The 26,444-nt window shown below is 41.5% G+C and overlaps 1 protein-coding gene across 3 annotated transcripts in view; it reads right to left on the bottom strand.

The window, feature by feature from the left end:
- The window catches only part of Wdr72 (WD repeat domain 72), a 173,670-nt gene that overhangs the window by 129,614 nt on the left and 17,612 nt on the right, over positions 1–26,444 (bottom strand). For all 3 annotated transcript variants that reach the window (XM_076576691.1, XM_076576690.1, XM_076576689.1), the window contains 10 exons: positions 21,275–21,454; positions 15,490–15,596; positions 11,920–11,998; positions 10,295–10,469; positions 9,463–9,539; positions 8,376–8,495; positions 7,067–7,212; positions 6,574–6,670; positions 3,465–3,606; positions 2,111–2,359 (listed from right to left, as the gene is read on the bottom strand). In XM_076576691.1, coding sequence (XP_076432806.1) covers positions 2,111–2,359; positions 3,465–3,606; positions 6,574–6,670; positions 7,067–7,212; positions 8,376–8,495; positions 9,463–9,539; positions 10,295–10,469; positions 11,920–11,998; positions 15,490–15,596; positions 21,275–21,427 — 1,345 coding nt within the window. In that variant the 5' untranslated portion in view covers positions 21,428–21,454. The remainder of the gene's footprint in view (positions 1–2,110; positions 2,360–3,464; positions 3,607–6,573; positions 6,671–7,066; positions 7,213–8,375; positions 8,496–9,462; positions 9,540–10,294; positions 10,470–11,919; positions 11,999–15,489; positions 15,597–21,274; positions 21,455–26,444) is intronic.

Genomic DNA, 26,444 nt, shown 5'->3' with positions numbered 1-26,444 from the left:
GCAAAAGGTCTCATCTGAAGCTAGACCAAGCTTTGAATGAGGTGGGAAACTTGGTTATTCAAATCTCCTGTTTGCTGATGGCTGTTGACATGCTATAACATGAAGGGCCTAGTCACTGACTCCCTCTTCACATGAGCAGCCAAGTTAAACCTAACAGAAAAGAAAAGCAAATGTCAAAGAATGTTTTGCTACAAAAGGTTTTTGAAATTATCAACTTCTACCTCTTCTTTGTTGCTTACAGATAAAGTATCCCAGGCTCAAATAGGTCATCCAACTCCTGTCAAAAGCTAGGCACAATGTGTAAGGTTTGCTGCTGACAGAATCCTCCCTTTATCTGGGAGTCAGTCACTTCCTACCTCTGCTGCCACAGATGTGAACATCTGATCCTTTCTTCTGACTCACAGAGTCTACTCACCTCTTCAAGATATGAGTAATGACCACCCTCACTTTGGACAGACTGTTGAATGAAATGAATATATTCTCAGCACAATGCCTGGAGAGCACATGGACATGTGGGCAAGTAGCTTTCAAACCAGATGTAAACTAGAATTCAGGCCTGCTGCTAGGCTGCTTCCCTTGCTGCTAGGCTGCTTCCCTTGCTGCTAGGCTGCTTCCCTTGCCGCTAGCCCCTGCCACTCCTTTCACTGATATCCACATTCTCCAAACTTGAGAAGGCCATTTGCCACTCCCTTTATCCGAACTGAAATGGAATCTTCTCAAAAACCTGTTATTTTGTTCTGCTTCATATTCTGGCCTTAGCAAGCTGTAATGAATGTTAGTTCAGAAGCTGTCAGTCAAGGCTTCTGTTTATTTTCTTGATATTAGGATAAATCGGCCTAGATTAAAATGTTTACCGTCCACCATTTTCTCTGACTTTTAATGGCAGCTGTTTACCTACTTGTTATCACTTCTGGCATCACTGCTGTTTACCCCACTGTTGTCAACTACACGTCACTCACACTCAGTGAGTAGTTCAAGTGTGGTGAAAGAATGGGGACTAGATAAGGATGTTTTAATTGAAAACTGTATAAAAACAAAACAACAACAACAAAACATAGGATGTATAAGGTTTGCTCCCCACCACTGCAGGGAAAGAATAAGGAAGTTCATTTGCAGGATCCCACAGTAGAATGCTGATCTAGAATGCATGATGCCCTAAGCTGAACCTCTCAAATAGGAAAGGGGGGGGGGGAGCCACAGGCATTTATTATTATTTTTTTAATGTATATCCTAAAATCTCCATCCCCTCTTATCTTTCCTCCCCATATATGACAACTCATTGTATAATAACATTTGTTTAGTGGGTATCAGTTGTCATAATGCATAGAGATGAATAAGAACACAAACTTCATTACAAGGAAATAAAAATAAATATAGGAAGATACCATTTTATTCCTCATTGGTAAAGATCTAAATGTTTTAAAAATGTAAAAGCTGATTAATATTTGGGGGAATATTTGCAATTTCACAGGTTATTATTGGGTATTCATGTATATTCTGAGATAAGTTCTTTATGGAACCATCCAGATAGCTTAATTTTCAAAATCAAAATCACAAACTAATATTGATTCAAGGATAATCAATTCCAAATCTTTCATAGTAGCTAAAGGCTGGAAAATTTAGGCATCAATTAACAGAAAGGTTTTCAACCTAAATTTTGATTTTTATTTGTCATTTAAAATGAGCTCATGAAGGATGAGCACCAAAAATATTTTATTAATATTTATTTAATAATAACTCAGCATGGCATCTATTTTGGTAATATAATTAAAACACTGCACACAGTGTGTTGGTGTTGTTGTGTGTGTATGTGTGTGTGTGTGTGTGTGTGTGTGTGCTTGCATATGCACACATACACATACAATTTCAGGAAATATAATGAAACTACTATGTACAGTGGCCTTTCAAGTGGGAATACAATTCTCTGTAGGGACAGTACCACTCTCTGCTTGAGTCTTCACAAGCCTATGTGTATGCTTAATTTAGTATTAAATTATGCACAAATTTATCTGCAAATGCCACCAAAGGTCTGAGGCCTCTGAATCATTTTTGTATAGCTTGTAGAAGATTAGATAAATTAAGTAAATAAGGCAAAGGAAAATTCAGTCACCTTTCAATAAAGAGTCCCCTTCTAGAAGTCCTGCTTTGGCAGCATTCAGAGCCTTAGTGATGAAAATAGTCCCGTCCTCACAGCCACAGATGAGTTTATCAAGATTTGGAATGTACTCTGATGAGGTGATGGTTGCTGTCATCCCCATCTCATCTCTGGACCCAGAGAAATGGTCTGCAATGCTCTGTGACACGGTTTGATGCTTATCAAAATTATCCTGAAGAGTCCAGGTGGTGGTTATTGGTATTTCTGAAAGGAGCACATGCAAACAGAAAACTTGGTTTATTTATTCAGAATAGATGTGAAAAATATGGTAATGATGTCACCTTTTCAGAAGTCTGAACCCAGTAGAAAGGCTCAGTTACATTCAGAACACTGGTCAATATCTCTTGGGATGCTCAACTGAAGGTCGTTTGAATTATGTTGGTTATATTTGTGCATTAGATCCACAAACTTAAATTATATCTGTTTTTCTATCAGTATTACACCCCCCAGTCACTTGACAGAATGTCTCACAAGAGAACTGTAAAGAAGGAAGGATTTATTTTAGCTCAGAGTTCAAGAGCACAGTCCACCATGGTGGGGAAGTCACTGCTATGGGAGCTCCAGGCAGTGCTCACATTGCAGCTGTACTTAGGGAAAAAAGAGAGATGAATGTGGTGCTCAGCTTGCTCTGTCCCTTTAATTCAGTTCAGGACTCTAGCCTACAGGACCATGCTGCCCACATCTGAGGTCCTTCCTCCCACCTTAGTTGACCTGGTCTGGAGACTCTTCACAGACATGCTCAGAGGTGTGTCTCCTAGGTGACTCTCAACGTTGTCAAGTCAGCAGTCTTTAATTATCACAGTATCTAATGGAGGACAAGGGTCTGTGAAGACTCTTCACTGTTCTTGTTTGTAGTCCCACATGACTCCATGCTAAGGTTTCTGAATTAATCACAAATTAGTTTTCAGATAACAAGATCAGAAACTGAAACTGTTGGGGCTAGAGAAATGGATCTGCAGTTAAGAGCATGTATTGCTCATCCAGAAGACCCAAGTTCAATCCACAGCACCCACATCAGGTAGCTCACAACTACCTCTAACACAACTCCAGAGGGGATCAGACACCACTGGCTTCTGTGGTAACCTGCACTCATGTGCACACACTCACAACAGACATATGCACAAAATTAAAAATAAAAATAAAGAAAGAAATGGAAAGTGGCAAGCTGGGAATATGGGGCACAGCCTTAATTCCAGTACTTGGGAGGAGGAAGCAGGAAGATCTCTATGAGTTTGAGTTTAAGGCCAGCCTAGTCTACCTAATGACACACTGTATTGCAGGGGGCGGGAAGGACCCAAAACTATCTTACCTCTAGGAGAGCCATCAAACTTAGATATGGGGACATCTGGGATATGCCACAGTGTAATTCTTCCTGAGACTTCTCCAGAGAATAGTACCTTGTAAAAAGGCTCCTTCCGTTCATTCATGTAGCCCATGACGAAATGCAGGCCCTGTAAAAGAAAGCATGAGATCACTGGCTAAGCTTCAGAGAGTTGACACAAGTGTCTAACCTGGGGTATACTCTATGTGTGTGTGTGTACCACACACATCCCTTCATGAAGGCATTACCAGTAAGGGCTATACATGTGGTGATATTGTGTTCCCCAAAATATTGTGCACCCTAATAAACTTATCTGGGGTCAGAGAACAGAACAGCCACTAGATATAGAGGCCAGAAAATGGTGGCACTCACACCTTTAATCCTAGCATTCCAGAGGCAGAGATCTGTCCGATCTCTGTGAGTTCAAGGCCACACTGGAAACAGCCAGGCATGGTGACTCACGCCTTTAATCCCAGGAAGTAATGGCAGGAGACAGAAAGGTATTTAAGGCATGAGGACCAGGAACTAGAGCTGGTTAAGCTTTTAGGTTTTTGAGCAGCACAGTTCAGCTGAGAGGCATCCAGTCTGAGGAAACAGGATCAGCTGAGGAACTGGCAAGGTAAGGTAGCTGTGGCTTGTTCTGCTTCTCTGATCTTCCATCGTTCACCCCAATACCTGGCTTCAGGTTTGATGTTATTAATAAGACCTGTTAAGATTCATGCTACATATACATGTTTAGATAAAAGAAAGTCTCTTCCACATGCTGACTTTGTGCTGTTATGTGTTGTTATGGAATATATGAAGAAAACAAGAGAAAAGGACTTGGGTTAACCGTGATGATGGAGACAGCAATGGGCTGTCTTAGTCTCAGAACTTGGAATCAGGATCCTGTGTGTTCGTGGTGATGACTGCTCACCGAAGGTCAACAGTCTTTCTCAGTTGCTTCAGATCTACTAGTCAGTTACATCAGCATGAGAATATACAGATATATTCATTCATGCAGTCCTTGAGGTCCTTTTCCAGAACGACTGACCAACTGGTTCTAAGGACTCATCAGACCCATTGTAAAATTAAATCACCCATGTTTAAAACCTTGGACTTCATCCCTCCAAATGTCAGTTTCAAAATGGCCTCCTGGCGGCAGCTGAAGGTATGAGGTATTTTATATGCTGATAAATGATAACATTTCAACACATGTTAGCTATCACCATCATCATCGTTCTTAGTTTGTACACACATGCCCACCTTGGACATGCAGCTTTCTTCCATGTCAGCTGAGATTTGCAGAGTGCCAGGGTCCCCTCCAGGAGACATAGAACCCAGTCAGCAGATAGGTTCACAGTGAGAAACAATGGGAACTCTCAAAAAATGCCAAAACAGATGTAACTTCATGATAGGGCTCCAAATGTTGACCATGGCTGATGTCATATGGTTGCAGAATGTTCTTTTCTAGACTTACTGTGATCAAATTCCCCAAATTAGATTATTCTATTTATAGTCCCCTAGCTTCTAGGTACTTCTTACACTTAAAAGATGGGGTCAGGAGCAGAGAATCATGGCTATCTAAGGAAGTCTCTTTGGCAAAAGACCCATCTGTTTATGGGTTCATACTCGGAGAGACAAAGCTAGGTAACTTTCCATTTAAAATTTATTTTATTTTTGTGTTTGAGTGTTTATCTTCATATATATCTGTGCACCATGTGTGTACAGTGCCTGTGGACCAGAAGAACAGGTCCCCCAGAACTGGAGTCACAGATAGTTATGAACCACCATGTGGGTGCAGAGAACTGACCCAGGTCCTCTAGAAGAGCTGCCGATGCTCTTAACTAATAAGCCATTTCTCCATCCCCAACTTCGTAATTTTAAAACAGTGGTTGTATATAGCTTTGATATTTGCTTGTTTGGGTAGAAATTCATGAGTGGCGTTAGGTTTCTGTGGAAAACCATGTTGGTAAAAATTCACACTGGAGCCAAAGGGGAGAAAGCAGCAGATCCTACAAAAGAATGAAATGCCTTTCTGAGTGCGCTGCAACACTGCTTTGTGACAAGGCTTCGCTGCTGCCCCTGAAGGATTTTGGAGATGTCCCCTGATGCATGCTGTAATTCTGAAGTTTTTCATTGTTTTGTTTTAACTGCCCCAGCAGCACCTGGAGTTCCCAGTTTGGGATGAGAGATTTTTAACCACATTTTAGCAACAAAACATTGAAAGGACATCCTGGCTGTGGGGCTTCCAAGAGCTCTGCTGCCTAGTTAAGCAAATCATCATTCTGGACATAGTTGCACACTTTCATGTGGAGAGGTCACTAAAATAAAACTCTTCCTCTTCATAAAGTACCTTTTTGGACAATTAATTGATGACTGATTCTACGGGTTAAAATTAATTTTGAAAAAGACCCCTGGAATAAAACAGCTGCTTAGATTTCAGATGTGGTCAGCTGTCAAAGGTATAGTTCAGCCAAGTAGGAAGCTCACAATTATAGTCTCTACGTTCTGCCAGCAACCTTAGTTACCTTAATCACACTCGTTTGAAGAAGGAATTTACTCACAAGAATCCATAAGTACGTGTGAAAATGACCTTGATGGATAGTCAAGTTTGTTTGTTTGTTTTTTAAGTATCAAAACCCTTTCATAAAGTTTGAGAATTGGTGTAGGTATATCAAAATGTTAAGAATGGAACAGAGCAAAAGAAAAACCTGGGATGTGTGTACTTGTGTATAAAAGAATCCACACACTAAAATTCCAATAACTGGTGCATCTAGGTAAAGGAGAAGTAAGTGTTAATCGTACCAATTCTTACAACTTATCAACAACTGAAACATTCCTAGCTACAGTAGGCAAACAGTTGATATTTACGGTGGTAAAATCAGAATTTTTCTATCTTCTTTATTTTCTCCCACACTAGTAACTTCCCTATAATGAATAGGCATTGTTTTATTAACCAACAGTTCTTAAGGGTGACATTTTCTCCTCAGTAGCCGTTAACACTCGAAGGTGATTTTCTCATGAACAACTTGATCTGATGCTTTGGTTTCATTTTTGCAAGCCTGGGTCTATTACAAAGCAAGAAGCAGGCTGGAGGCCGCTTTTCTTCTCTTACCTTATTTTTCTCCACAGAAGTGGAGCACAGTAAGTGAGGGTAGATGGTCTCCTTAAGGACTCCTCCATCAGCGGGGCATGTGCATTTGGAAAGCCCACTGCGTGGGGAAAATTGGAAACAAAATTTAGAAACTTAGGGTCCTTTATTTGCTCCCACCATCACCACCACCACCCCCCTTCCACTTTCAAAAGCCGGATGGCACCATTTGAGTTTCTCCACTCTAGTTAGAAATTGTTGGGCTAATAATGACGAGTGACTTTGTGAAAGCCCCGCACCAGCTGTACAAGTTCTACATGGCTAATCTCATGCCTTCAACCCCTGCTGTGCAGTACAAAGGCAGAGGCCTTGCAAGCCCAGAGTAAATCTTCCAGTGCCAAAGTTGTTTTGTTCTGGGTTTTGATCAGGGGCTGCATGCAGAGGCTTTTCCATAATAAACCTCCCCAAGTTCATTTTCTACCTGAATGTTCTGAACGCCGCTCCCATCTGAGCCCACCTGTTCAGCAGCTGATAGATGTGACTGTGACCATCTTCTGTCCAAACAAGGACCCTGTGAGCTGCAAGCACCTCTCCACCAGCAAAGAGCTGCCCGTCTCTACTGACTTCAGTCCACAGAAGGGAAAAGTCACAATAGTCATAAACCTGCAGGGCATGGCAGAGGCACATTAATAAAGCCTGGAAATAGAGTCTGCCAGGAGGATTAGCAATAATTATGCTTATCAAGACTACGATAGACTTAACGCTACAGCCTATTAAACATTAAAAGCAAGCATACTGTGTTCATGGCTTAAGATAATGTTTTGTGATTTACTAGTATTCACTCAGAACTATTCTTGCCCATTTCTCCTAAGGTAGGTGGCAGTGGATAAAGTTATTTGGCTGGCTTGTTCTATCATGTCCTGTTAAGCATAGAAGCCCAAATCCTACATTTTTAAATAGTTTTATTCTCTCCATATGAGTACTCCCAGTATAGCACTTAAAAATTCCTTATACATAAAATGTTTGTGTAGCAGAAATCCTTAGTTAGTTTGCATACTTTAAATCTTTAGCAAAAATATATCATTATGGCACAAGTCAGATAGACTTCTGTTAGCAGTTATGGGAAACAATGTAACTAAGGATGCCATTGGATGATAATTTAGCTTTTCTTTACTCTTGGAGAGATCATTGACTATATTCTAAGGAAAAGAAAGAATACTCCCTAAAAATATAGCAGTAGTACAACAGAAAAAAAAAACCAGAAATAAGATGTATCTATGTAAGTGGCAAGTATTAGCTTTCTAAAAGTAAAATACATCGCTTTTGAAAATAACTTGAAAATTCATTTCCTTTTTTAATAATTTGTTTTTATTTTATATGTGAGTGTTTGTCTGCATGTATGCATCACATACATAAGTTCCTAAAGAGGCCAAAGAGAACATCACATCCCTTAGACAGGGAGTCACAGGCGTTTGTGAGCCACCATATGGGCTTCAGGAACAGAACCCGCCCTCTGCAAGAGCAACTGGTGCTCTTAATCATTAAGCCACCTCTCCTGTCCCCAGAAATTATTTTCATCATTACTATAATTTATTGTTGATAAGACTAGAATTTGTTGGTCCACATACAGTATCTTCGGGAGCAAAATGATGGACCACGTAACAATAAGACTATAATAAGACAGGCAGGGAAGGCTAACCATTCCATGTCTTAACATGATTATGTTAAGGAGGTTTTTTTTTTTTCTTCAGTATTTAAATTGTATTATCATTTTTTGACTCAACAAGAAAACCGTTTCATTTGCACATCGCCGGCACTTTTAATACCTTCCAACACTTAGAAAATACCACCAAGAGGAGTCTTTCTGTGTATGTACAAAACCGGATCATCTGACAGTTCAAGGAGTCGAGAAACTTCGATTCTTTTTCATAGACGTCTTGCTTTTCCTTTAAAAGGGAAAAAAAACATTTAAATACAAATTCCAGGAAATGTACACATAAGCAGAAGACGTAGTCCTTCTCATATGCTTGACACTGGTCCTTCCTGCCATTCTACGGGGAAAAGAATCCAAGGTTCCTTTCCAGTGTTTTGATCTAAACGTTACTTTGCAAGATTTAAGGACTTATTTTATTGATAGTCAACCAAATACCATTCTACAAGGAACCATGATAAGCATTGAAAAGATAAAGTTTCTGCCGGCTTTCAGGCGGGCAGAAAGGGGAGGGGCATAAAATGGTAAAAATCAAAACAACAACAAACCAACCCTGTAGTGTCTTGATTACTAAGACCAGAAGTAAATAAGACAAGAGATCCTTTAACGAGACACAAGCCTAACCCACGCAGGGCAACAAGCCTGCGGCAAGCTTCTGATAGTTCTGGGCATGGGTTTCTGAAGAACGACAAGCAACACGATCTCTAGGCTCCTCGATGAAGAAATTGCCACAGACTGTGTGGTGCATCCTAAGACACATACTGTGTTCCCTTTCTGTCTGTTACTTTGACTCTAGTCTGATGCTAGGGAGCAGGTGGGTATGCAGGCATCCCCAAGAAAATGATCCTCCTACATATCCGTCTGTTTACAGCTCCCATATCCTAGAAGAGTCTAACAGAGGGGATGGAACAATGTCTGCTATCAATTTTTAAATTAAAAATACAATCTTTTCCTCTCTCTGCTCCTCCCCTGTGTGTGTGTGTGTGTGTGTGTGTGTGTGTGTGTGTGTGTGTGTGTAAATAAATCTATTTACATTATGTATGGAGTCATGGTTGGAAGGGTGCAATTCACCTGCCTCAATGCCCACCCTTGGAAAGATATCATATAAGCCTTCAGCTGTGAACATGCATCACCCTCATAGTTTGAAATTTTCAATGAATAGTCGTTGAAATAATGGAAAAATGAGTGGTTTCCAAGCCAACCTGAACGCTGTTGATGGACGAGGAGAGGTCCCATACTTTGAGCTCACCAGTTACAGACACGACCAAGAGAGAATCCTCTGTGAAAAGAACATATGAGCTGTTAGCCAGTGGACCCCGATGCTGTCACATTACCTCATAGTCACTCAAGGATTTCACAGGGCTGGGTCGGCAGGATATATTTAGCTTTGATTTTTGTTGAATTAAAGGGAATGATTTCATTCCATGTTCTAACTCCCTGTGAACATGCAGAATACAGCTAAAAGAAGAGCCATGGCACATGGCAGATGCTGGTGATGCTGAGCCCATTTCAGATGGGACTGTAGAATCAACTTCCACTTTACTCAAGCATTACTGGGTATAGAATCTGAATTTCAGTAGTATATCCAGAAAAGGTGTCCTGCTGCTTCACAAAAAAAGAAAAAAAGAAAAAACAGAAAGCCAAGAAAAGAGAGAGAAGGGGAGGATGAAGGGACAGGATGTAAAGGAGTGGGTAGGTGAGAAGGAGAGGGAAGGGAAAAAAAGAATAAACGATCAACCCAAATGCCTGTCGTCCTGTCGTCTCAGTAAGCCGAACTGAGAACTGGGTCATAGAAACAGCTTCTCGGTCATAGAAACAGCTTCTCGTTCGCTTGCTTGTCTTCACCTCCTGCTGGCTTCCTAATAACTTGACCCACTGGTGGAGGGAATCTGGGTTTCCCCTGACACGGCTCCAAGAGCTGTCCCCAGGACGAGGTGAACACCAGCAGCGTTCTCAGCTCTGGCTTGACAATTTCAACAGCATCTCAAACCAGCTGCTGCACAGTCTTAAGAGTCCTGAGACGCCCACGGTTACCTTGAATTCTCACAGAGTGAACGATGCACATGCATTTCATCCAGTCGGGGGACTGCGAAGAGGAAAAGGTGTGCAGGAAAGCCAGGGTTCCAGCATCAAGGATGAGGACGTCTCGATATTCCCCACAGCACAGCAGCCAACCTTCGCCAGTCATCCGGAAGGAGCAGTGGTAATACTATGGGAAGGAATTCCAAGAACAGCATCTCAAAGATGGCTAGCATTGACACTTTTCTAGCTGTGTAAAGACTTCTCTGGATTCCTTTCAGCTGTACTCAACAAAACCTCTGGAGTAGATAACACCTCTGATTCTCTTTATGAGCCCCATACTCCTGCCATGTTGATTTTTCAGCTTTGCTTCACCACCCACCACCGCCCCAACCCCCGAAATCTCATTCCCCAGAGTAAAGTGGAGACCTTTCAAAAGAAATGCTACAAATCATGAAACAGTGATAGTTACATTATTTCTGTAGTGTTATTTAGAGCTAAACAGTAACAATCTAGGCTTTCTACCCCAGTAAGTACTGCTAAAACCTAGTAAGAAATGAAAGCATTTAAAGAAGATTGGAGATAATCGTATACCAAACACATTTTGGAAGTATTTTCTATTAAAGCGCAGATTATACATTCTACCTTCCCTGCACTCTGTACTGGGTTCTGGTCCAGGAGAAGAAGGAAGGGTGTGAGAGTTATTACCATGTGAGGCACCAGCAGCACAAACAGTGGGAAAATATGAAAACATACTCTCAATAGCAAAGAGGTGGTGAAATTACTCCTCTATTCCTAATCTGTCCATCAAAATCCAGAAACTACTTTAAGAAACAAAGTATGGCTGAGACAGAGCTCAGTGGAAATTAGTTGTCCGGTATGTTTGAGACCCTGGGTTCAACCTCCAACACTAGGGAAACAGAAAGCTCCTGGATTGGAAAGTGATCATAAAAATTATAACTAGGTCTCTTTTTCTTTCACAAATAAAAAAACAAACCAGAAAACAAGAAATCCACCAAAAGAACTGGTTAAGACTGAAAAATGTGGCACAAGCTTTTCTTTTTTCTAAGATTTTATTTTTACAATTTTAATTTGTCCGTGTGCATCAGTGGGGCGTGGGGTAGGTGGCCATGAGTGCACTGTCGGCAGAGGCCAGCAGAGGACATTAGCCCCCCCTGGAACTGGAGTTAGAGGCAGGATTTGGATGCTGGGAACCAAATTCAGGTCCTCTGGAAGAGTAGCCAATGCTCTTCACCCCTGAGCCATCTCTCCAGACCCAGAAAAGGCGTCATGTTTTATAACATAGCATATTGTTAAAGGTGAATCTTCCCGTGTACATGGGGGTACCTTGTGTTGTTTAGGAAATGTAAAACAATATGAAAATCGTTTTTAAAGACAAGATACAGAAATGAAATAACCAAGAACAAATGTTGTTGACTAATATCTTTAGACTGAGAGAAAGGCCAAAATAATAGCTGATTATTGGTGATACTTTTCCATCGTGGAAGAAAACAAAACAAAACAAAAAAAGGAAAATTCAAGAAAAGAATATTCTCCAAAGATCTTAAGTGCTCAGATAGAAAATACTATGTACAAGTTATTGTTTGGGCATCTCAAATGTTCTGAAGGGGTGCACTTACACAGATTGCCGTGTGCCTGTAAGGAAGGGTGGCCCTCTCCACACACTGACCACTGCTCACATTCCACACGCACATCTCCCTGGAACAGAGAACTCCGTGTTATTCTCTGCCATTTCCACACAATTGGCTGGGATAATTTTTGTGCCGCCAAGTTTTTCTTTAGTGATGCACTTAGGCGCAACCTGATCGTTCATGTGGCTTTTTGTTACAGATTACTGGGCAAGAAACTGCTGCGGTCATTAGCAGGGTTGACACACCGTAGCTCTATCATTTTGTTTGGGTAATGACGCCCTGCCTACAGCCTGCAAGCTTTGCTTTAGGGCCACTCTGGCTAAGAGCAAATTGTGAGAATTCAGCCATTGTGGGCCTTCACAAGGGATGGTACGACAGTCTCTCCGCGGAAACAGCATCATTCAAAACTTATTTCAATGAGCTTAAACTACATATTCTGGGAAGGATAACCCATCAAATCTCTGTGTGTGTGTACTCCCCGTACCCAACCCTTTCTCTCTCGTGAAAACAAACAGCACCACCAAGAGGCCACTGTCAGTCTATCATTGATCCAGATTCTTTCTTTGATTTTTTTTTTTCCTGATTCAAAATCCTGAAATAAACAAACCTTGACACAATATTTGGAAAGTCCCCATCGTTTTTGAGAACTCTGTTCTAATGCATGCTCTGAAGACATAGACACAGTCTGTACAATGAAGCTATGAAATACACCAGGTAGATAGTTTAAACCTGGGTGACTTCTGTTCAGAAGATCAAGGACAGCCAAATCAGAATTGCATAATAGTCTTTGGTTTGGGAAATTTCAATACAGAAGCAAAAACAATTATATAGAAGAAAAAAACAAGCTTTATGGGTGTTGTGGGAAACGCTGCAGTTGAGGTAAAAATTAACAATATATGGTTGAGACTAATGATGTTAAATATTGCATGCATTTGATGATTTTCGGGGGTTGTTTTTCTAATAAAGACCTAGGGAACAGCGATTCTCAAACTGGGGTGATTTTTGTTCCCCACTATCAACCACGTCCCAGCGACCACCTTGTTGCCACTAGGAACACACTACTGACATCTAGTGGGCAGAGAGCGGAGGTGCCTCGGCCGCCTTGCCGGGCACAGGTCTCCACAACAAAGGAGGTTCATTCCAAAATGCCTTGAATATGAGGTAGAGAGGGCGTGCCCTAGAATCTGAAGAAAATATTCACAGGTCTTCCTTCTGTTTTTAACTAACTGCATCCCAGAGGGGTTTCAAAGGTAACCTGGAAAAGCATGTAATTCTACAAAACAGGAGGGAAAATCTGTGTGTCCACAAACACATACGCCTATGCATTTGTGTGCACGCAGGGGGGAAATGATGGAAAGAAAAGACAGAAATTAAAAGAATATATCCCAGAAATACAACAACTATATAATGTACCTAAGAGGAAATGAAGGATATATAAATCAAAGGTAAAGAAACTGAATTCTAAGCAGCCCACAGCATAAAATGACACAGACATGTAGTTTAGCACTGTGGTCTCGACTCTTTCCTACACCGACAAGCATCTGAAGGTATTCAAACAGTGACCCCAGTGAGCCTCACTCGTGGCTGCTAGTGGATACTGGCATACATGGTTTTTAAACACTCTCAGTAAGCTGATATGCTTTGAAGTTAAGTTTATTTTTAAGCTGGTATCTCTAGTAATCAGTTTTTAAAGATAATTTTATTTTTATTTATGCGTATGTGGGGGGGGGCATGTAATGTATATGCACATGTGAGCATAATGCCCATAGAAGCCAGAGCAGTGTGTCAGGTCCTCTGGAGTTGAAGTTCCAGGCAGTTGTAAGCAGCCATGTGAGTGCTGGGATCTGAACTTGAGTCATCTGGAAAAGCAGACACATTCTTCACTGCTGAGTGATCACTCCAGCCCCAGATCTGGACTCTCTTATTGTATCTCTCTTATCTTCTGTTTCCTACTCTTTCTAAGTGTTATCTACTCCTGGGTCTTCGTGTGTGTGTGTGTGTGTGTGTGTGTGTGTGTGTGTGTGTGTATAGAGGCATGTATGTATATATGTGTCTATATGTGTCTATACATGTATACATGTATATATGGATAGATAGATAGATAGATAGATAGATAGATAGATAGATAGATAGATAGATAGATAGCTGTCCTTATGCTATGATTTCTCCATCAGGGCTCACCCATACCTACCAGCCTGCAGATGCTTCCATCTGTGTGGAGGGAGTTCACAAGCCTTGTGAACTACCCTCTTCCCTCATTGGTTCTCTGCCAGTAAATGGTTTCTCCACATGTAAGATTTCCAACTTAGTAATCTGAGTCTCACACTTCCCTAGCTGTCCCCAAGTGGTACAGGAGACTCCAAATACAGTGGCTAGGACGTAGGACTAGAAGGATAGCCTAAGATTGTACTAGAAATGCAAGTTACAGGACTCTAGGTTACCCATGCTGAACTCTTATCTGTAGGGTTAGGACCCAGAAATCTGCACCAAGCCTCGGCACGTCTCTGAGATGCACTCAGTCTTTAGGACCTGTGTCCTGGCAAATCTCTGTTCTGAGTTTTGCCACTTGCCTATTTTGCATCCACTGGTAAACTGGTAACCAGAATTTCTCTTAACAAGTGGAAATCCTCTCTATCAATAACAAGACTTTTCGCCTTTAAGTTTAATTAACCATGTTGTATTAACTCTGTATGTTTATTAATATAAAATATTAATACTACCATACAACTTCATTTTGTTAGCACATATTTTCCATCCATTTTCTTTTTTGAAAAAAGCACTTACATTACTTATTTTTTTATAGCCATCTTTCCCAACTTCACTTTCTTCCATGTTTTATTTGATCTTTTTTTTTTTTTTCCAATTGTCTGACAATCACTGCAATTTAATTTTAAAGCTTGGTCCTATTATTTAATTGAGATTAATATTTTACCCAAGCTTAGTTCAAATGCCTTATTTTGTGCTTTCTTTTTTTATATGTGTGGAGGACAGAGGGACACACTGGTTATTTTCCTCAATCACGCTCCACTTTATTGTCAATATCTTTGCGTTTGTGTGTGCACACGTGTGTGTGGGTGTACAAGGAGAGTGGGGGTACAATTGTGTGTAGGTTTTTGTGTGGATGCTACTTTCCAGTTGGTGTGGGAGAATAGCAACAAATGTCAGTCCTGGATTGAGGATGACCTTCAACGTGTGACTCTCCTGCCTCAGCCTAACAAGTGCTGGAGTTACAGGTGTTCATTACAGGTGTGAAATCCCCAGATGCCAGAGGTTGACACTGAGTGTTTGTCTAGATTGCTCTCTCATGGTCTCCTGTGGAATCTGGAGCTCATCAATTTGGCTCGACTGACTGGCCCATGCCTCAGGCTCTCCTGTCACACCCCTCAGCTGTGGAGTTCTAGCTCTGTTCATGGCTGTGGCAGATGCACACACAGGAACTCACATTTGAGTAGCAAGCACTTTGGCCGTGGGTCCGTTTCCCCTCTGCTCCCCAGTGCATGTTCTTAGTGTTTAACAAAGGACAGTACCGGAGATGAGCTAAATGATGACATCACTCACCCGTTCTCAGCCGCACTCACGATGTAGGGCTGTTTGGAGAAGTCTCTTGCTCTTGCCAAACACGTCACCGAAGCTGAATGTCCAAAAAGAAGTTCTTTAGCTGAAATCTGAAAATGCTAAAAGTGAGGTTTTTGAACAACTCTATAAACTTCCAAGAATAATAATAATAAACAACTTTTAACTATGCTAAGGTTTTTTTTTTTTTTATGTACACAAGTTTCAGGAAAGCTAATACGTAACCCATCAAAATCCACAACCTAGGAAACCTGGAGATGAAGGGATGTGTTGATCTCAACTTTGCGTTTGCTTGTTTGGGCTCCATCATGAAACTTAGATGAGCATTAGACCAGTTCCTCAACATTTCAGTTCTGAATACATAAGTCAGCACCTGTGCTTCTCATGCACAGAAATTTCCCAGATGACCCCAGCCGGTGGAAACGAGGATTTCCTGCCAGGTGTGTGGTATTGAACACCTGTAACTCCAGCACTTGATTGGCTGAGGCAGGAGGATCAAACGTTGAAGGTTGTCCTCAATCCAGAAATGACATTTGTTGGTATCCTCTCACACAAACTGAAAAGCAGTGTCCACACAAAAACCTGTGCACATTTGTATCAGTTTGGCTCAGAATTATTAAAAATGGGAACACGACCAAGCTGCCCTTCAGTAGAACATAAATAACAGGACTGTAGGCAAAGAGTTAGCTATCAGCTGACTCTGAAAAGGAATGAGCGGCTAAACTGCACAGACAGTGGAAACCCATGCATATGTATTGCTTAGGGGAAAGAAGAACCCTGGGAAGCCCACTACTGTATGACTCCAACTTTGTGGAAAGCTCACTACTGTATGACTCCAACTCTGTAGAAAGCTCACTACTGTATGACTCCAACTCTGTGACATTTGAGACAAGACAGAACTAGGGATTTAAAAACATTGGTGCCCATCAAGGCTTTGGGAAAACAGGAGACTGTAGGGCACAAGGGGTTTCTAGAACAAGGAACTGTCCCTGTATCACATGACCAATTGTAAACATATGTCAGTATACATCTGCCAAAGCCCACAGAATGCCCATCCAGGGGTGCTAAGAAGGAATTAGCTATAATATGAAGCATGGAAGTCGGTAATCATGAGTTCTAAATCCACTGATGTGCCCAATAGACCACTCCAGAGTGACATGATGTGAGAGCCAACATCAGTTGTTAACTGGACACAAGCCCATATGGTCACCTAGGAACCTCAACTGAAATTTGCATAGATCAGGTTGACCCGTAGGCATGTCTGAAGGGCACTTCCTTGATTGGTGACTGAGGTAATAGGGCCCAGACTGTTGTTGTTGGAACTGCCCCTAGGTGTATCCCTAGACCTGGGCCATATGAGAAAGCAAGTAGCAAGCCATGGGAAGCAAGCCAGTAAGCAGCGTTCCTCTGTGGCCTCTGAGTTCCTGCCTCCTGACTTTCCTCAGTAATGAACTGTTACCTAGAAGTATAAACCAAATCATCACTTTCCTTCCCCAAGTTGTTTTGGTCATGTTATTTATCACAGCAATAAAAGTTCCACTAGATGGCGGGTGAGCGTGTGAGAGGGATGAAAAACTTTGTATCTTCTACTCAGGTACCTTCAGTATGTGTGGCTTTGTCTTGCTATCAAATTATACTTTAGCTGCCAATTTTAAACTACTTTTAAAAATAAAGGAATGAATTTGTAAATACCTAATTTGACTCCCTCAAAAATAATAAAATGAACTTTTCTGCACAAGAAAATCAACCAAATGCTTATTTACAATGTCAATGTGTTGCTTTCATATGAGCGTTTTCAAAGTGTAGCCCGAAGTGCTTTTTCTTTTATTATCTCATGTGTGAAATAAAAAGTATGTTTCCATTTTGTAAAAAAAAAAAAAAAAAAAAAAAGACTCTGGAAATTAAAACTACGGAGTAGAAACCATGGGGCTGAGAGATGGTTCAGCAATTAATCATCCTTGAAAAGGGTCTGAATTTGGCTCCCAGCACTCACGTGGGAGTGAGTGAAGCACTAAGCTTCAGGGGACCATACATTCCCTAGTGACCTCTATGAGCACCTGCACTCATGTGTGCATACTCACAGAAACACACATACATACATACACACACACACACACACACACACACACACACACACACACACACACACTTTTAAAAAATAAAAAAAAATTTCTAAAGAAAATGCATAACGTCACCTTAAATGAAGAATAAACATAATGGATCCAAAAGTAATTTGAAAAAAATCCCTTCTGGATAATAAAATATCTGTATTCCACATGGATCACTACCCACTTTTCCCCCCTAAACTATGTAAACATATATATGAGCTGCTAACCAAACATATCTATCCAATATCATGGTTTCCTTTATTTCTACCACAATCAGAATTATTTTAAAATATCTCTTGTCATACTAAAATGGTTATACCAAAAAAGTCTTCTGCTTTATTAACATCACATACTAAATTCTAACTTTAAATTTTTCCTGGAAAATCCAGAAGGTTCTGACTCAGAAAACAATACATCCTTGTACCCAGATATCACACTTGGATACACAACCACTTGAGTGTCATCTCTTTCCATTGGATTAAAAACCACAGCAGCTCCAGATACATCACACACACTCTACCCCGAGAGAAAATCCACTGTGGAGCAAATATCATTACTTTTCTGAGATGGTTTGAACGAAATAGTCCTCATAATCTCACATGTTTGAATGCTTGATCCCCAGTGAGAAGAACTGTTTGGGAAGGACTAGGAGGTGTGGTCTTGTTGGAGGAAGTGTGTTACTGGGGGTTGGGCTTTGAAGTTTCAAAAGTCCACGCTAGACCCAGTCTCATTTTCTTTCCACATCCTGTGAATCAGATGTAAGCTCTCCTCTGCTGCTCCAGTGCCATGCCTGCTTGCCTGCTGCCATGCTCTCTGCCATGAAGACCATGGCTTCAAAAGATAAGCTCTGAGTAATACCACTCAGTTGACATACACAGCAGTCAAAATCATAAAGACATGAAGTATTGTATTTGTTCCACCCACTATTTTATTCGTGTGGCTGTTTTTCCATGGCATCCTGTAGTGATACATTGTATACCCTAATAAAGCTTGCCTTGAGGATCAGAGGGCAGAGACAGCCACTAGATTAGATATGAAGCCAGACAGTGGTGGCACACACCCTTAATCCTATCACTCAGGAGGCAGAGATCCATTGGGATCTCTGTAAGTTCAAGGCCACACTGGAAACAGAGTCAGGCAGTGGTGGCACATACCTTTAATTCCAATACTGGGAAACACACACGCCTTTACTCCCAGGAAGCAATGTCTGGGCAGAGAAAGGTATACAAGGCTCCAAGTAACAGGAACTCACTCTTTTTGGCAGAGGAATTTGTAGGGGTAAGAACTAATGGCTTGCTGATCTGCCTCTCTGATCTTTAGCTTTTACCCCAACATGTGGCACTGTTTTTGTTGTTGTTGTTGTTGTTTTGTTTGTTTGTTTAATTAATAAGCCCGATTAAGATTCATGTTACAGCATCCTTATAGTGAACATCCAGAACACAAGGCTCATCCCGTCCCCGGCTTAGATCACCCCACAGGCTCCCCTTGCCCAGAAGATTCAAAAATCCCTCTCCTGGGCATCAGAACATCTCCATGGCCAAACCTCACCTCCTCTTCTAGCTCATGTCTCTTTGACCCTAGTTCACAGCTGAGTCCAGCGGCAGGGCTCTCTATCCCTTCCTGCAGGTGCAGGGTGTTTCTGTAAATTAAATAACCTGCTTCCCCCACCTTGCTGATGTGAGTCTCATTCCACTCCACATTTGTAATGCTGAGTTCCTCACTATTGGCATAACGGGCTTTTGGTTGGGAAGTCTTTTGTTCTAGATAGTCACAAGTACTTTAAGACATTAACAGGAGCTGGGCGGTGGTGGTGTACACCTTTAATCCCAGCACTTAGGAAGCAGAGCCAGGCAGATCTCTGTGAGTTTGAGGCCAACCTGGTCTCCAAGGTGAGTTCCAGGAAAGGCGCAAAGCTACACAGAGAAAACCTGTCTTGAAAAACCAAAAAAAAAAAAAAAAAATGCTTTAGGCTTGGAGGGTTGACTCAGTGGTTAAGAGCACTGGTTGCTTGCAGAGGACCTGGGTTCGGTTCCCAGTGCCCATATGGCAGGTCAGAAATGTCTATAACTCGAGTTTTATCAAGTTCTAGGGATCTGGTACCCTCTGCTGGCTTCTATGGCCACTGAATGCATGTGGTACACTTACATACATGCAGGCAAGATACTCATATATATAAAACATAAATAAATAAATAAATAAATAAATAAATAAATAAATAAATAAATAAATAAATAAATAAATGACATTAACAGGAACCACTAAATATCAGTAGTATCTCCCTAGTTCCAATTTTGACAACCAAAAATGTCTGAAAATATCACCAAATGTCCCTTAGGTGGTAAACCAGCCTCCTGTAAAGAATCACTGCTCTAACCCTAAGAAGACAACTTACTCCTAAAAGGAACATGACAGAATTTTCCAAGGAGACACCATGCTGCCGGTTACTGCTACTTAGGATCCTCACAGGGTGACCTAATTAGCCAAGTCTGGCCTTTCCTATACTGCAACCTCCTGGGCCACCAGCACACGCGTCCTCCTTCAGATATGAACTCATTCAAGGTAACTGTTGGTATGCACTCAGAATACTCGGTGACCAAACACTGGATGAATATCAGAAACACAAAGTAGAAAGAGAAGGCCAGGAACTCAAATTTCTTAAGCTTTTGGTGAGCTGTGCATTGCTAGGCAGCCACTTCGGCCAGAAAGCAATATTAAAAAAAAAAAAAAAAAGGTTTAAAAAGATTAGCAAGAGATTATAGGCCATTTAGGAGTCAGAGTTTAAACGATAATAGAAAACATACATTTTTGGATATATATATATGAGCAACATTTCTGAAGCACATCCTCTGTAGTACCACCCAGTCCTTTCAAAAGTGTTCATAAACACTGAGCTGAGCTGGTCTCTTGTGCAGCTCTTGGCAGTCCGATAGCAGAAGGGTTGGGGATAGGAGGTGCTAATTAATTACACTATAAAATAGAATTACAATTAATTGTTAATTTAGGTTTAAAAGTGACAGACTTTAAAGGCTAAAAATAGTTTTGATCTTTAAAAGGCTTCTTAATGAGGGCAGTACACTTTAAGTACATCATTAGTTTAATTGTTCAAATTGGGTCTAGAGATGGCTAGAGTTAAGCAAACATCTATTCCGATATGTTAAATGTTTATGACTTGGGACAGAAACAATTAATTGCTAATCGATGGGTCCAATACTAGGTGAGGTCAGGTTCTGAAATCGGAGGGCAACGACAGTAAATTGAGTGGGGAGGTTTTGATGTGGTCTGTAAAAAAATCAGAGCAAAGCACAGACTCCAAGAATAGCAAGAAGGCTAGCCCGTCAGAAATGTCCAGATAATTAAGATATTACTCATTTAGTTAATAGTGGCTTTTAGGAGTGCCTTTTGTTTATATTAATGGGCCATAATTCTTTAGAACTCTACTTAAATGTCCATAGTTCACTTACTTACACATATAATTCAGCATAGAGAATAGTAAAACTCGGTGCAGCTTAAAGGGTGGTAATACCTAGCTGGTGGCAGAGATGAACACTACTCATGATTTGCACATAGCATCTTGAGTTGTCCTGTGAACACCTTCCGCCATGACTGTAGGTCTGAGGAGCAGAGTGACCACTGCAGGTTGAAAACCTGTGGCCTTTACATACCTTCAGTTCAGGTGAGAGACTCCAGAGGCAGAGCTGACCCTCCTGACTTCCAGTCACTATTGTTTGCTGGTCATCTGTGATCATGATAGCCGTGATGCTGTGGGGAGGAGCTTTTCTTCCCCAGAGGGCCACAGCCTGGAGAGCACTTCTCATGCTGGACGAATCCCAGATACAGAGAAACTGTGGGGAAAAAAATGTATGTGGTTATCTTTCTTAAATTTGGTGAAACGCACATCTGTAATTCCAGCAATGGAGAGCTGAGGAGGGTTATTGGTACAAGCTCAAGGTTGATGTGGGCCACACAGTGAGTTCTAGATCAGCTGTGTTTGAGAACCTATGATGGAAACCACTGTAGCCATTTCCTGCAAAGCCAGCCAGATGTATATTTACTCCATGACCCAGCCAATCTACTTGACTTCTTACTCACTAGGAGAAAAAAAGTGCGTGCTTATAGGATGATTGTGCTGTATGTACAGCCTCACTCACAATAGCTAAAAACCGTAAGCCAAATGCCAATTAATAGGTAACCAGATAAACAAACAGAGGCATATCATACAATTCCTCAACAAAATAAATGGCCCGTTGACCCACATGAATCCCCAAACAAATTATTTGAAAATAACAAGTACCTATATCTTATGAACCATTGTTCATGATCCTCTGGGGGAAATACTGGGAAGTTCATGTTAGTACATAGTAACTGGAAGCACAGAGCAGAGCAGTGAGGCCACACGGACAGGAAGACGCAACTGGAGAGTCTGAGGACCCAAAAGGGAACAGAGAGAGCTTTTTTCTAATTTAAGTTTTATTTTATTTGTAGTTATGTACATCTGTGCACAGGAGTGCAGTCTCTTTGAGGCCAAAGGAGGGCATCAGATCCCTTGGAACTAGAGTTACAGGTGGTTGTGAGCTGCCTGATGAGGGTGCAGGGGATGAAATGCTGATCCTCTGTGAGAGCACTGTGGTCCCCTAACTGATGAATAATCTCTGCAGGCCCCAAATGTTGACAGCTTTGAGGGGGATGAACATGTTCATCATCACATCTCTGATGTGGGTTTATGAGTATGTACATATAACAAAACCTATGCTTTAAATGGATATATTTACTATATATTCATTCAAATATTTTGCATGTCAATTATACTTCATTAAAGTTGGGTTATTTTTGTCTTGTTTTATTTGCTTTGGGTGGGGCATTCTGGAAGATACTGTTACAACCAAGTCTGAACAGAATTCTTATGGAAATATTAACACAATCATACGTAAATTTACAATAAAAAGTTATAACATAGCCATGAAAATAATAAACCATGAGCAATCAGAGGGCTTAAGTACCCTGGGGACTAATAATAAATAACTAATCTAAAACTCACCATAAAATGAACAATTAAACTGTTGGAAATTATTAAAATGACAAAGACATTAAAACCTTAAAAAAAAAAAGACTTGAGAAGACACAAGTTAAATCCCAGCCTGGATTTCTCAGTAAACTCTCATTTTTTTTTTTCTTTTTAGAATCTAAGGTTTGAAGTTATAGCTCTCTAGTAGAGAGCTTACATTGCATTCATGATACCTTGGGTGCAATCAGTTCAAATAACTGAAAGATTAACCAGACCGGATTGGCCTGTGGACATGTATGGGGGGTTGTCCTGATTGGTTAATATGGGAGGGCCCAGTCCCCTGTGGGCAGTACTATCCCTGGCCAGGCAGTTCTGTGTTGTACAAGAAATCACACTTCCCAAGCCCTGGAGAGGAAGATAGAAAACCCTGTTCTTCACGCTTCCTGGCTCTGCTCCTGCTGGAGTTCTTGTCATGGTTTCCTTCACTGATGAACACTGACCTGGACTTCCTCTCCAACACTGCAACTTACCCAGACACCATGGCTTATCTATCTCAGGGAGGTCTCCGGAATGCTCACAGTTGGTGGGCAGAGGGTTCATAGAAATGAAGAACCCCATAGTTACAGAGTTATACACAACACACACACACACACACACACACACACACACACACACACACACACACACACACACACACACCACACAAACACCACTGTTTTCCCAAAGAGGCTTTAACATGTAACAAATGTACTGAGCACATGGAAATACTAAGAGAGCGTGGCTTAGCTGCCATGACATGCAGAAAGTGCCTGGCACTCTATCAACCTTCCTTTTGAAGTTAGCTCCCGTCCTCACTGGTCTGGAGTCCCAGGAAACCTCTCATATACACATTGGTATGCGTGGATAGACACAGAATTGTGTCGTGTCTCAGTGGCATGCTGAGGAAGCTTTAAAAAGAAACTGTTTTAGTCCGGGCACCAGAGAGAGAGCTCAACGTTTAAGAGCACTGGTCGCTTTTCCAGAGGACCTGTGCTGCATAATTGTAAGCACCTATCTCATGGCTCACGGCCATCCTTAACCCAGTTCCAGGGGGTCAGATGTTCTTTTCTGACCTCAGCGGGTACCGGGCACACACACCGTACACATACATACATGTAGGCAAAACACTCATACATATAAAAATAAAATAAATAAACCTAAAATATCTTAGGCTTAATAGTTGAGGGCCTATTATCATGCTGAATTTGATATAACTTAATTAGATCTAAAAACAAACACAGCATATATGAAGTAAAAACAGTGTTAAATTTTATCTCTAAAATTACATATTTAAACACACATTGTAAGTCAGGTACATATCAACCAAGAGCAAAATGTTGTTTTTGTGCTTAATAAAGCCGAACTCATTCACTTTTATATTATCAGCATTTTCCTCTTGAATAAGAGGTGATTTGGAGACTGTTATTTGCAAATGGTTTTGAACCATTCAAATCATGAATTGGGACAATTTTGACTTTCTGTGAAAAGTCCTGTAATGATGGTCATCCAGGAGACTGCAGCTCATTCCCTGAAACCAACAAATAACTGAACCTCAGGGAAAGCCAGAAGACCAAGCCACAGAGAAAGGGGAAAAATAAATAAATAAAAATGGCTCCATCCCTTCAGGCTGAAAGGGGCATAAAGGTGGGAGTCCTTGGGTCCTCCCCTCACCCCACTCATCCCTATTGGTCCTGTTTGGAAACCTGCCCCATATCTTTCTGCATTTTCTCCTATCATCTACTGGTAATGAGAAACCAATTCAAGGAGTGTGTTTTCACATTCCTTGTCCATGTCTTTCTACCTCTGCTTCAGTCCTGTGCAATGAGATCACCATGACTCTCTCTTTTTGAGCATTTCTTTTTAATACTCTTAAGTAGTAGAGGCAGCTTGGTGTCCAGGATTAGCATCTCAGGTGACTTCTGCAGATGGAGGCATGCCTATCTTTACAGCCAGATCTATAGAACTGCTCCCTGGATTCCAGCAATAGATCTCTAATCTGATATTCATGAAGAGCAGCTTCCCAGCAGCGTGCCTGCCAGGTAACACCCAGGAAAGGTGGAGACAAGGTTGGGAAAGTAATCAAAACTCTCCAATCTATGTATTTAAAGAATGGAAAGCATTAATGTCTTAGTTTGGGTTTCTATCCCTGTGAAGAGACACCATGACCACAGCAACTCTTATGAAGGAAAACATTTAATTGGGGCTGGCCTACAAGTTTCAGAGGTTTAGTCCATCATCATCATGGTGGGATGTGGAGGTGACAATATGCAATTGGACATGGTGCTGGAGAAGGAGCTGAGGGTTCTACATTTTGATCTACAGGCAGCAGAAAATGAACTGTCTCTCACACTGGGTGTAGCTTGAGTATATGAGATCTCAAAACCCTCCCACACAGTTACACTTCCTCCAACAAGGTCATGCTAACTCCAACAAGGCCCCATCTTCTAAAGTGTCACTCACTCCCTACAGGCCAAGCATTCAAAAATATGAGTCCATGGGGATCATACCTATTCAAACCACCACAAGTAATTAAAGTAAAACATGACCAGAGACAGAAAATATATATGGCTCAAGCCATTGCAGGGTTTGAGAAGCTCTATCTGCTTCTAAGAATCCAGCCTCCTGGTCACACAGTTATGCTGATCGCTGAAGACAGCTGCATGAACTCACAGCATGAGCTCAGTTTGACTTCAAGTTAAACATACTGTAAAACTTAAGTTGCAGTGCTCTGCTTATTCTAACAATGGGTGCCTCCCAATCACCTTGCAAAGCCGGCATCTCTGTTACCAGGCAGGACACACCTGGGAAGCTGTGAGTCCCTGCTCCACCCTCACCCTAGCACCTTGCCTGGCAGAGGTGACATTGGCTAAACATTTCTTAAGTGATGATATTCAATCTAGACAGTGGGGAAGAGACTTTAAAATGTGGACGTTGCAGGCTAGAAAGATGGCTTAAGCACTAGGACCCAGTTTCCTAGCACCCAAGTTGGGCAGCTCAAAATCACCTGTGCCTCTCAGATCCAGGGGATCTGACACCCTGCTCTCTCTCTCCTGGTCTCTGTGCATCAGCAAACATGTGTGAACTCAATCTCAATCTCTCTCTCTCTCTCTCTCTCTCTCTCTCTCTCTCTCTCTCTCTCTCTGACACACACACACACAAATAAAAGATAAAGTTATGGAAATAAATGCTCATCATGCTAGTGAAGAAGTAGAGCAGAATTGATATGTCTTCTCTAGGAAGGAGCCTTCTTGGCCTGGGAGGGTACATTCAAGGGAGATGGATCATTTCAGGCCCTCTGCCTGTGTTTCACCAAAAAGGACAGAAGTGTTAACAGGTGTGTATCTAGGACATCATCATTGTGGTGATATTGTGTTCCCCAATATATCGTGCACCCTAATAAATTTATCTAGGGTCAGAGAACAGAACAGCCACTAGACAGACATAGAAGCCAGAAAATGGTGGCACTCACACCTTTAATCCTAGCATTCCAGAGGCAGAAATCCATCTGAATTTCTGTGAGTTCAAGGCCACACTGGAAACCGCCAGGCATAGTGACTCACACCTTTAATCCCAGGAAGTGATGGCAGAAAGCAGAAAGGTATTTAAGGCATGAGGACCAGGAACTAGAGCTGGTTAAGCTTTTAGGTTTTTGAGCAGCACAGTTCAGCTGGGATTCATTCTGGATGAGGACTCAGAGGCTTCCAGTCTGAGGAAACAGGATCAGCTGAGGAACTGGTGAGGTGAGGTAGCTGTGGCTTGTTCTGCTTCTCTGATCTTCCAGCATTCACCCC

Source organism: Peromyscus maniculatus, chromosome 7 (assembly GCF_049852395.1).
Source record: "Peromyscus maniculatus bairdii isolate BWxNUB_F1_BW_parent chromosome 7, HU_Pman_BW_mat_3.1, whole genome shotgun sequence".
Taxonomy (NCBI): Eukaryota; Metazoa; Chordata; class Mammalia; order Rodentia; family Cricetidae; genus Peromyscus; species Peromyscus maniculatus.
The sequence above is the reverse complement of the archived record's forward strand: the minus strand, read 5'-3'. Positions and strand labels throughout refer to the sequence as shown.